At 46.0% G+C, this 12,903-nt stretch overlaps 1 protein-coding gene across 1 annotated transcript in view; it reads right to left on the bottom strand.

Moving 5' to 3' along the window:
* RasGAP1 (Ras GTPase activating protein 1) overlaps nt 1–12,903 on the bottom strand; it is a 36,414-nt gene that overhangs the window by 17,535 nt on the left and 5,976 nt on the right. Inside the window, exons 7-12 of the mRNA XM_077658857.1 lie at nt 11,868–12,180; nt 7,840–7,988; nt 4,804–4,918; nt 4,596–4,670; nt 2,574–2,804; nt 214–291 (exon numbers count right to left, since the gene is read on the bottom strand). Of these exons, the coding sequence (XP_077514983.1) occupies nt 214–291; nt 2,574–2,804; nt 4,596–4,670; nt 4,804–4,918; nt 7,840–7,988; nt 11,868–12,180 (961 nt within the window). The remainder of the gene's footprint in view (nt 1–213; nt 292–2,573; nt 2,805–4,595; nt 4,671–4,803; nt 4,919–7,839; nt 7,989–11,867; nt 12,181–12,903) is intronic.

Raw genomic sequence — 12,903 nt, 5'->3', positions numbered from 1 at the left:
GATGTCACCGGTTGGTGCTAGATTTAAAACTTTCTGCTGCCTTCAATTGTCCCTTGGCCCTATTATTTACTGTTTCTTGGACAACATAAGACTGATTGATACCACAAAATATGTGAACATAAGATGCTTATTTTTATGAGCTGAAACGAGAGCCGCGAAGAATAAAAGCAGTGTACCTAAGTATGAATCTTTAACAATCATATCTTGACTTACTGATGTGGAGCTGACAAGGTTCCCCAGGGTTTGTATGGACTTTGACACCAACGTAAAAGTCCTGTGAGACTGTTCATCCTGGAAATACAAATGTAGAACTCAGTGAACCTTGACCAAGGGTGACACAAACTCTTGCATTGGCTCGAGCCTACTGAGGTATGTTTATTCACAAAAATAAGACATGTACTCAGTGTAAACTTAAAAGCAATGCTTGGGGATGGCATAAACAATGGAGGGTACGCTAGTCACCATGGCTGCGTTCACTACAAAGCGCTATGGAAGCTGACAGTGCCAGCTCATAAGGCTGAGGCTCAGTTCACCAAGCTGTTTTCATGCAAGAATGGCAGGTGTGGGCTGATTGGGGCTGCTGTACTGGCCAATTATACAACCAGCAATGCCCTAGCCAGTCAGGAACAGCACCTAAAGGAGTTGTTCTGCAACTGTACAATATCAGTGAGGCAGGGCACACGTGCCATTTTTTTCCTCCTCGGCAACAATCCCCACAGTACCTACCACAACCCTGCACCTCTTGCAATTTTAAAGTACTTAACTTAAAGTGCCACTTGGCATTTTTTTTGTGGCAGGTGTCTTGCATCCAGCACAGCCTCAACACAGATATCCATATCAGTTATGCGACATGCCGCTGCTTTCTTCCTACTGACAATTTTGCCCAATTAAAAAATTAAGGTATTTGACATGAGGTATTAAGGTATTTGACATATTTGACATATGGCCAAATTAAGTGAGGAAACAAATTCATGGATGTAAAATCACTAGGGGTCTTTAATAGTACTTTTTCAAAACTGCATCAAATAAGAACTGAACATTTTTGCAATTATTCGCCCCACATCACATTTCAGAAAAAATTTAATAGAACACGATAGCACTATCCTGCGGCCTCCGCTTATCGCCAGCCACTATCAACTGCCACGCACGGAAGCGCCCGTGGGCACATTCCGAAACGAAGATTTACTGGTCACTGGACTACTCGTCCACACCTGCGCCATCGTTCTCACTAGCGCTGCCATAGTGATCGCTGCTGCGGTCCCACAGCTCGTCGTTCGAACACCGTCGTGCAGCGAAATCCTGCACTTCGCGAACAGCCACATCACATCGCGTGGAAGAGCTGAAAAGTTTGCCTCGCTGCAGCTGCCACACTTGTATCACCCGTTGCAAACGTTGAACTTGCGGCCCGGTGCGCAGTTCGTTTCTTTGGCGTACAGAATGACAGCCATCTTGAATGTAGCCATGAACGGGCGCCGGTCGCTTACCGGACCCAGAGCACAAATGACGAAGCACTACATTAAAAACTTGTGAAATGCGGCCGGCAGTACTCAAATGCATCGGAGCCAAAGAGAAACTACGTGCGAGCGGCGTAGGCTCTTCCGTCGGCTACCGACACTCCCCGACGCCGCTGCGGTTCTGAGTGGTGGTGCCGCCGCGATTGGAACAGGGGCCCTTCCATCAACTATCGACGCTGCACTGAGCGCCGAGTGCGTGGTTGAAAGTAAACAACAACAAAAAAATTGGACGGCGTCTATTAAGACTAGAACGTGAATGCGGTAATCGGGCCACTGTCGCTTATCAGCAGACATAATTTGTAGCCACGTGTGGGGAGTGCGCTGGTGTCAGTCTGCTGCTTATCAACAGCCACCATCGGCCGCCGCGCGCGGGATGGGGATGCCGGTTTTGCGCGTTGATATAGCAGCTGCTCAAGGCCAGCACCAAGAGCGATGCGACGGAGCCATGCAGCAAAAATGCAATCATGCTGTAGCATGCCTGGTATCTCATTTGTCTCACCTTTATCTTTATCTATGGGACGATGCTTTGGTTTCGATTTTAAGTCGAAACACCCACTTCGGATTTTCCAATTTTAAAAAATAGGTCGGCTTACAATCATGTAAATACGGTATTTATTCGTATTTTGAACATACACTATTTGATTCATTCAGCGAATCGAAAGGAGGATATTCGATCTGCTATTAAAAATTTTGAACATACACACAACCCTACCAATTACCAAAAGTTTCCTCTGTCACACATCAACCATTGCTTCCTAGCTGATACCTTTTGAAGGTCAACTTAGAGCAATGGCCACAGAACAAATAAAAAGAAACAGCCGGCACAGTAAATGCGCTACCTCAAGATCATTTGTGTAAGCATAAAATAATTCTCACTTCAAGCATTGTTTCTGAGAATTCTCTTAAATGTTGGCAACAGCAGAGTCTTTACATTATAGGAATATAAACAATGTCATGCTCTTTTATTCATTTACAAAACTTGTTGGCCCCAGCAAGGAATTATCACACCTGTGCAAAACAGCGAGTGGAAGAGGCATCACCATAAGGAGGGACACTCACAATGGGTCGTGATGCCAGTTCGAAGAGCTTGGGGCTAAGAATGGCTGCAGCAAAGAAGCGCAGGAAGAGGAAGACCGAGATGACCGAGTACTGAAGCTCCTTGCGGCCCGGAAACCGGTCAGCCGCCAGACCACGCAGCATCGAGAACAGATCGCACAGCTCCCAAGGGCAGGCCACCCACGAGCCCACAATGGCCTGCAGCGCCGACCCTACGTAGCCTCGGAGGTGCGCCTAAGTAAAAGGGACGCCAAACTCCCACTCAGCTCGGGAGTCACAGGGTACTGCATTTGCACACATACTGAACACAGCTGCCATTTATTTCTCTTTGTTGTCAAAATGGAAACATTTGTTAAAATATTTCCCCGGCATAATGAATATGCTCCCAAATTTCTGTAGTACTCCTTTAAACAATAAGCGAGTTCAATGGCATTGTTACGTGTGCTTTCAGTTCACTGAGGTTGTGAAGGAACAGTGCTTAAATGTGAACTGGAATAAATTCGGCAGCAGCACAGTTGTTACAAGCTATCAATGGTCACGAGAAAGAACATGCATCGCTCATAACTGGGCCCAATTTAACACACTGTCACACATTGTGGCCCACTTGCCAGTTACTGTACAGCTCTGAAAAATGGTGCAAGCACATGCAACAACAATGGTGGTGCTTGACCTGATTTAAGTAGATGCCAGTGGAACAAACAACTACCAAAGACAGACGCAGACGTCTCCAACTCAGTCCACTTTCAGCTGTAAATAATGGATTCACTGCATGGACCTACAAACAACAATGGCCCTAGAAAAGTCTTGAAAGTTTAGGCACACAGACACGACATTGTGAATCCATTGCTATATCGGTGCCGAAACAATGCTACAGTCAAACCCGCATATATCGAACTTGAAAAAAACGGCAATTAGTTCAATATATCGTGTAATTTGAAATACAGCTTTAACAAATTTGACAATGTACAAACCGCACCTCATTAAAAAGCATTCTTTATTTCCTAAGAACATGTACGGCGGGACTATTAGTGCGAGAAGTAGTCCTTTTCTACTTTTTGACTTTGAAAGCATTATCGAGCATATACTTTTCAACATTGTCAAGCGACTGAGAACAGCTGAGCCTACAGCCTTCTATGAACGCACAGAAGCGGCGACCAACGCTCAGCGCGTTAAGTGCACCGGAACATGATGGCGGGTTGGAACTCGTTGGATCCTGACAGTTACTGTCGCCGGTGACATCCCTAGTCAGACTGGCAATGATGTCTTCGTCAGCGAGCTCTCCTGTAGTCGGAACATCATCATCGACGCAGACAAAGCCTATTGCTGCAGTCCCATCACAAACGGCAGCCGGGAGCTCGGAAAGCTGGTTGAACAAATCATCAAGTTAGTCAAGTGGTTCACCGCTATCGAGGGGTTCATTGCAATTGTCAGAAGAGCTTTGAAGATATTTGCAGGTTCTGTCACTTCACAGCAGCCATCTTTCACGGAGCGGGCGAGCTCAGCGCTCCCACAACGCTCTAAGCACACCGAGCAGCCGAGAACACCGAATGAAGCAGTTGCGTGAGTGAGATAACCGCATGCAGGCACACGTGGCTGTGAGAGAGAGAGTGCGCGGCCGAAGCACTTTTGCTAGGGGTGACCGGTTGGCTGTATGAGGGAGGGAGAGCAGTGCTGTGCGAGAGCTGCTGGGCTAAACCACTTTGTCGAAAGGGGGGGAGGGGTGTTGGCGCGGCTCGCCCGGCTGCCGCGCGAGAAAGCTAACTTCTAGGGCGGTTTTGCGCAGCTTGAAATTCGATATATCGAGCGCGGCTGCTATTTTTGTTCAATATATTCGTATTTTTTGCTACATGTTCTCATTTTAAATATACAATGTTCATAAATTGTTTGATATAGTCGAGTTTGATTGTACCACTGATTGGTCTCTCAAGTGCTTGAACTTTCAGAGCTAGCACCCATGTCCACATCTAAAGGCATCAAATTTCCAGCCAGGTATTCAATGCACACCAGAATAAGAGAGCATCTCACCTCATTCACTTTCAGCGACTCGCCATCTTTCAGCCTTGTGGGGTCAATCTCGCAGGACAGCCGCTCAGATAATATCTGTTGAAGGGGGAGAGGAGAGGGAGGGCACGGGGCTTGAATACAACAACTGTGAAAGAGGAGCGCTACCGGTAGCCAGCAGGGCACAGATGGGCCATTCGCTGAGCACAAGAAGAAAATGCGAGACTCTTACCTTGGCCACCACTGTTTTGAGAGTATCTTGCAGGTAGAGCATGCCTGTCAGCTTCATGTACTCGTCGACACACTTGGAAACCAGTGTGTTGCCTCGGAAGATTGTGTGCGGGTCCCTGCAGTCAGCAAGACACAGGACAAAGTGTAAAGCACTTGCAAGCAAAAGCGCTACATGCTACTACACTTATCTGGGTTTAACATGCCTTTACAGAACACACAAGATATGTTCACAGCACTCTGGCAACAGGATACCTTCTGAAGAAAAATTATGACAATAGCATGCCTTTACAGAACACACAAGACATGTTCACAGCACTCTGGCAACACAATACCTTCCGAAGAAAAATGATGACAATGCTACCTGTCTACACATGGCAGGCACACTGACCACATTCCAAAAGTTGACTTACTATGCCAGGTCCTTTTATGCAATAATTTCAAGCCACTTTTACACAAAGCCAAATATGCCCACAAGCAATGTTGATGCAAGACGCCTGCAACATCAAAGCACCAGAAGATCTCATTCCATGAAGTATAATGCAATATCTAATGCTGGACAGCTCGGCACCACTTAAATGCTCAAGAACAAAAGGAAGAAAACTTATTAGCTTGGTGGAAATTATAAGAGGTGGCACAAAATGGCCTAAGAAATATAAAGAGCTGAACAAACGCACAACTTCTCCAGTGTCAAAACTGCAGTGCTTTGTCCATACCGTATGTCCCAAAGTGACTCGGCTATGAGGGACGAATTAGTGAAGGGCCCCGGAAATTTCGACCACCTGAGGTGCTTTGACGTGTGCACTGACATCGCACAGTACACAGGCCTCTAGAATTCCGTCTCCATCGAAATTTGGAACATACAAAATTCTGCACATTAAACATAAAGCGATCGGGTCGAGGCATTTTACAAATTAGCTACTATGGTCGTGTCATCTAGATTCCACTGTACAGTTGCGTGGATTGGCTCTCAGGCATGTTTCTGTCATCCGCGTTTTCCTTCTTGCCTACAACTTAAAAATGCATTTTCTACGTTCCAATAAGTAAGGATTCTGTAGGATTAAAGCGGCTGCCACGAAAACCGTGCAGCAGCGCATGCCTGTGCCCAAACTTTAGCCTGCTCCATGCTACCTCCCCTCTTTGCTTCTGCATCCCTTCCACCAACAGCTGCTCAGGCAAACAGAGCTATTGCAGGCATTTAGGACATTCTGTACGTGCAAACAACCGCAAGAACCACAATGCACTGGAAATTTCAGTGAACATGCTGCCCTTACTAGAAGTAAAAAAAAAAACACATACAGATAACGATGTACATTTTTCTCATGCATGCTTTCCAGCTACGCTTCCCAGCTGCTACGTTTTTTTTTCCCACGGTGCCACGAAAAATGTAACTGCGGGGTTCTACTGTAATGACACAGCGGTCACTCCTACCATGCACGAAAAATGCACAGATGCCTCAAGCACACTGCTTACCTATCCAGCTGCTGTTAATTTAAGTGTCATGCACAGCCCTGATCTCCTCCCTATTTGACTGCACCTTCTATCAGAGGAAGCGTACCCTAACTGAACACAGTCAATCTGGGCCTGACAAAACATGGAATAAATGAAAAATAGAGCGTATCAGAATGAAACAGGCCGGTAGGACCCTCAATATAAATTGTGAACTCAATTTCTGCCCTGAATTTTCAGGTTTCTGTGGTGACACAACACACAGATCCAATGCATGTCACTCCCACGCTGACAACCTTTGTTCCTCTCCCTTTTGGTCACATCTGTTTTCCTAAATGCCATTCTACATGTAGTGCCCTCCAGTGTTTGTTCTCACAATTACAAGATATGCTACCACCCTCCTGTGGCACGGCTCACAACTACCGTAAAAGCCCAACCAACCCGAATATAATACGAGAGGAAATTTTAGAGACGCGAAATAGAAAAAAAAAATTTATCTGCGTATAGTAGGATTGAGGTAAGCACGAAGAAAAAAGACATTTATTGAAATCGGATACCGCACTTCAATCACTCTCATCTTCAACAGCGCTTTCTTCGGAGATTTCTTTGTCCAACAAATCATCCCACAGGCACTCATCTTCTGTGCCATTGAGAGCGTTCGAGATGCCACACTTTTTGAAAGAACGTCACGCAAGGCCCGCTGGGATGCTCGCTCACACGTCCACAATCCATTTGCACAGCGTGGCTGGCGATGCCCGCTTCAGCTGCCCGGTCGGTGTCACTGCAGGCTCACCTGAGCGCATCCACTCTGCGTAGCACCGCTTGACCGCGTCCTTGAAAGGTTTGTTTACGCAAACGTCAAGTGGCTGCAGCCGGGAAGTCATTCCGCCTGGGATGACAACAAGGTCAGTGCCGCAATCGCGTTCCGCTGCATGCGAAAAGTGCTTCCTTCTGTCATCGCCATCTGCAGATGCTTCCCTCGGTGGCGCCGAACTGCCTCCCGGCCGCACTGTTGCCGATGTTCTCGGCAACTAAAATAGCCTTTCTCTTGAAAGCAGCCGAATACTGTTTTCGTGGCCCTTACATCGTGCTCCTCCACGGCAGAAAAAAAAAAACCTTCCCTTCGCGAAACGTGGTTTATGCATCAGCGAGTAAACTGTCAGGAAGGCCACGGGTAACGAAGCCAGGCCGTAGCCACACATCAATAACAAAGCCAAGCCGTAGCCATGAGGCAATAACGAAACAAAAACTTCGAGCAAAATTGAAATTTTGTTCGGATCCGCAAATAATACGAGGCGGAAATTTGAGGCGCTAATAATAAGAAAAAAACCTCGTACCATACGCGGATTTTTACGGTATGTCTGCTGCAGCAAACGCTTTCACCGCTACGCAACCCTTGTATTGCATTGTATTGGACCGGACACTAGCCATGTAGGCTATCGGTCCAAATATTTTGTACAAATTTTCCTTGCAATATGAAATAAAGCTTCCTTTAAAATTGAAAATTGAACAGCCTCACAGCCGGCCATTAACACATGTTGTTGCAAGGCTGTGGCATCACGGGCTAAAAAATGAGAAAGGTAATGCTCACGTTGCACCAGCCACCTCCCAGCTAGCCAGTGCTCGCAAAAGGGGCAGCACGGAGCTGTGACTCTTGAAGATCTTCACCAGAGGCTGGGCTGCATCATCCTTGTGCTGCACCATCTCGCCCAACACGTACGCTGCACTCGATGTCACCGGCTGCGAGGGGGAATGTGCAAATGTTTGTTTGGCACTCAACTCGAAGCCCGCTGACCAACTTGCACTGAAAGATCCGACAAGAAGAGGTATGCTTTTGTGGAAGCAATTTCTCTGGAGGACCACACTAAAGAAAGCCTCTGCAGCCCTTAGAAATGCTAAGCTACACCCATCCACCAACCATTATGCTATTCTTTCTCTGTGATAAGGGTGACACACCAAAGGACTTGTCCATTCTATACATAATAAGTATTGTGAAATCTCGTTAATTTCATTAATTCGGAAATTTGGATAATTCAAACTGGGAGTGGAGTCTTGGCCAATGCCCATGTAATTCTATGGCGTTGGAAGCTCGTTAATTCATACGGCGGGTCGTGCCGAGGTACGACCCGCGCAGCCAGAGCGATGGTCCAGACAAACTTCCCTGGACTGCATGAAGTGGCGCCCGCTCACCTCTGGCGTGCACTCTATGGCACGTGCGATGGCAATCGGAAGTCCCCCACTGCCGAATTTAGCTCAGTCGCATAGTTTTGGTTGCGCTTTTCTTAACTTCACGACATTCTGCGGCTGCCATTGGGCACACACATTGGCCAGTTGCGTTGTTTTAAATGCTGCTTGGCACATCACTGCTCTCTTATTTTTATTTTGGGCCACGCTGTTCTAGTGCCCATGCGTGTTTCCCTCGCTTGCATCGGTGTGCTTCGTCAGCTGTTCTCGTAAGCTGAAACGCACTGTTCACTGTCTGTGTGGTGAAGCATCCTCAAAACGCAACAGGGCCATTTGTGAAGAGGCACCACTGCGACTGCGTCACATTGCGAAAAAAGGCTATGGAGGCCTTCATGATTTTGCAGCAATTCTTCAACATTCCCAACTGTGTGCGCAAAGCAAAGCACTGGACAAAACCACGAAAAATCATTGATTTTACCCGCCACGGTTGCTCAGTGGTTGAGGCGCTCGTCTACTTAGCCGGAGTACCCGGGTTGGAACCCGACCACAGCAGCCGCGTTTCAATGGAGGCAAAACAGAAAAGGCGCTGTGCGATGTCAGTGCACCTTTAAGATCCCCAAGGTGGTCGAAAATTCTGGAGACCTCCACTACGGCACCTTTCTTTCTTCTTCCACTCCCACCTTACTCCCTTCCCTTATGGCATGGCTCGGGTGTCCGCCAACATATGTGAGACAAGTACAGCACCATTTCCTTTCCTCAAAAACCAATTTTCAATTTACACATGATTTTCATCTCAAATGTAGACAACCATCGCCAATGCATTCATTAGATACAACTACTGTGATGCAAACTGTTTTTAGCATTTTTTTGAGAGCCACTCAATAATTTGAACTTTCGGATAATTTGAACACTTTTCTTGGTCCCTTGAAGGCAAAATTAACGAGGTTGCACTGTATAACAAAAACAAAACCTTATCTTAGAAAATTTTAACTGAATGCAATGTTCTTTTTATGTTACCCAAATTAAAACAACATTTTTTCCCCGCAATTTTGCAATGGAAAGGCACCAGCCTCGACTTAACGGAAGATAACATGCAAAGATAACATCCACCACCTTGGCACAGTGTTCAAGTATACACCAAATTTGTCTTTTTAGAGCATACGAATGCACTCAAGCACACTCCAGCTAGAAACATATCACATCAACATCAAGTTAGTCGCAAAATCTGAATCTTAATGCTTTTGCTCTTCTTGTCTTATGCATTCCAATACAGTAAAACCTCATTAATTCAATCCCCCTTGATTAAGAAATCTGGATAATTCGTACTGCTGGTGTGGTCCTGGCTACCGCCATGTATTCGAGGGTTTCAGACGTTTCACTATTTCGAGCGGACTGCTGACGGGGCATTGAGTTGAGGCATGGCTGGCACAATCAAACACAGCACCCCTCCTCAAGCCTGAATTGCATGGTGCAGTCTTGCCTGTGCTGCCGTCGCTTAAAACAGCCGGGCCACATAGTTTCAGTTCTGCTCAGCCAGTCAGCCACATACAGTCGTGCACTGCTATGGGCACCAAATGGCGCTTTGATGGTCCTGTCTCACTGTACTTCTGCTGACGTGTTTCCCTTGCTTCTGTCCCCATGATTTTCCTATTCTTCATGTGTGTCAAAACTGCAATGTTTGAAATATGTGCAGTGGAGCCTCTTTACACGAAACGACATAATCTGTGAGGACCACTACTATGACGGAAAGAACGTTAAAAACAACAAAAACAACTATGTAAAAGACAGGACATGTGCAGTCTTTTCAGTGCAGTGGCATTCTTTCCGTCATGATCCAATGTCAACAAGCCCAACTTTCTGCTTTACTACATCATTGCTACCATGTCGCACTGTGTAGGAGGCAACGGTGGCGTTTACTATTTTGAAGTTCTGCATTGACATTCCTGACAGTGTGCATGCAGTAAATCACCTCTCAGGTCCGGAAAAAATCACTGCTGATAAGCAGCTTTCATTTCAAAAGCTGGAGACCACTCCCCAAGTTTTCACCAAATATATTTATTATGATGTGAGTGGCTTCCAGCAGTATTTTGAGGGCAATCTGCTAATTCGGACCGTGAGACAAATCAGATGTTTTTCTCAGTCTCAAGTCCGAGTTACCAGGGTTTGACTGTCATACAGGTGTCCAATACCACTGTCAACGGTCATCTCGGCTCAAAGGCCAATGGACCGCTGCTACACGGGTGGCTCCTGGCCATTGAGTCAATAGTCTATCGAGTCAACGGAGCAGCGCTGAACTTGATCAAGATTTTGAGAGTCTTTTGAGTGGTGGCTGTGCGCAGCAACGCGCTTGGCAGTAAAATCAGATCAGTATCATCACTGAAAAATATGGAACATGAACAACTTATTTTTCGGGGTAAAAAAAAAAAAAAAGACAGCACGGGCAAAAAAAACCACTGCAGCAAGCATATGCTGCAATGGCATTACGCTTTCAACCAACACCAGCTTCCTCAAAAGTGCATGAAGGCTGGTACATATCACTTCTATGGCTACCACAGCTTGTCCAAAACAACGAAGTTCCTTTCCAGAATGATTAATACCCCTTTAATGAATAAAAACTTCGTTTTTAACCGTTGCAGGTTAAACTTGTTGGCTGATTTCAAGCATACCTGCAAAATGATTGCCGGTGACGGTGGCACCACACCATCTTGGTGTGAGACAGTGGGACCTCTCAATGGCGACTGAGCTTGCCGAGCAACAGCCACACAACTCCTTTGAGTTCGACAGCAATTGAGAATCTCGAAGGCTCTCGAATGAATAGCCTTTGAAAATGCCTCTGTGACAGGTGTATAAGCGTCATATAACGGCCATATAAGTGCCATTTGCAAGCATTGGTCAGGTCATTCGTCTCTCAAGAGGCTTTTACGTCGTCTCCTCCCTCACTGATGATAATAAAGCTGACGGTATTATTAGTGCCTACAATAAAGTTGCTCGGAAGATGGCTATGAGCAGTATTATTATTATTGTGTCTACAGAGCTTAGAGTGTGCTGGTCTGAATATCAGTCATCCAAGATGAGAAACTAAGCCAACAATTAAACAAGCAGCAACTTAGCGAATGACATTAATTAGCAGAAAGTAGTAATATACATGCACTGTTGCCAGAGCTCTCCAAGCAACTTTTGCTTAAGGTACTGGGCAAGTGTTCCATTGTTCAGTTACCATTAACCTTTGATTACTTTAGTGCTAATACAGCGAAACTTGCAAAAAAAAAAAAAACTCTTTAGCTGTAATCACAAGAAGACCAACAGTGCTGAAATTTGTCATGCAAACAATGCCAAGAAAAAAGAACAAACCTTCCTAGCAGGTGAAAGTCCATACCTTCACATCAAAGCACCCTTCAACCACCCCCCCCATCACACCTTCACATCACCACACACCTTCACATCAGGTGACATGAGCAGTAGCTCACGGAGGTCCCGGTAGAAGTGACTAGAGAAGACCCGGTCTGAGGTGAAGAACAGCTTAAGCCGCAGAGAGCCCAGGGTACCCGCCGCAGCTCCATTGGCTGACGATGACCCCGTGGTAGTGGGCGGTGAGCGCTGGCCTTCGGAGCGAGGCTGCAGCAGGTACCAGGCTTGGTGGGAAAGGCCCCGCTCCAAGCCCAGGTCACGCACGGGGATTCGAACCTCCCCGAGAAAGGCGCTACCAAACATTCCGCCCACTCCACTGAGGTCATGCTGCAGGCACACCCTGTGAAAAACACAGCAGTGATCAGCACGCGCCTGCACGACAAGCAACTTCTATAAAGACAAACATGCACAGATATTTTGGCAGGCTCAATAAATAGCAAGAGGAGCTATGTAGTGGTCGCTACATGAGCAGTGTTGAGTTGAAGAATTCACTGCTGTAGCTACTCCCTGCCACGCATGATTGTGCAGCTCCAATCAATGATTCCATAGGCACCTCGAATCTGCTCTCAATTGTACCACAATCTTGTGAAGTGCCATGCAATGTGGTCAAATCACTAAAGAGAGCCAACATAGGGCACCGCTAGATTCATCTCAACTCCAGCCCAATTTAACATGTAAAAAAATACCATACAATATGCAGAGCTTGATTTTATTTAAAGCATGGCATTTAAGGCACCATGACAGGCACATGAGTGTGGGTACACGAGATGAGCACTGATACTACTCAAATTCAAAATAATACAAGCTCTGCACTTTAAAACTCAAAACAGAACATTCAAACAGGGCAATACATGCATTAAACCAGTTCTCACAAAAAGCACTACAACCACTAATGACACACCTAATCAACAAAATCATTTTAGCTTTGCAAATGCAACTGTAACCATTTTGCATTGACAATTGCTTTTCTTCAGTGGTGAAAAGCTTCTTAATGACTTTTCGCAATGTAGTAAATATAAAAGCAGCAGATACCCACTGTAAAAGAATCCACTATGGTATTGAA

The sequence above is a fragment of the Amblyomma americanum genome, chromosome 3 (assembly GCF_052857255.1).
Source record: "Amblyomma americanum isolate KBUSLIRL-KWMA chromosome 3, ASM5285725v1, whole genome shotgun sequence".
NCBI classification, from domain to species: Eukaryota; Metazoa; Arthropoda; class Arachnida; order Ixodida; family Ixodidae; genus Amblyomma; species Amblyomma americanum.
This window is presented reverse-complemented; position numbering and strand designations above follow the sequence as displayed.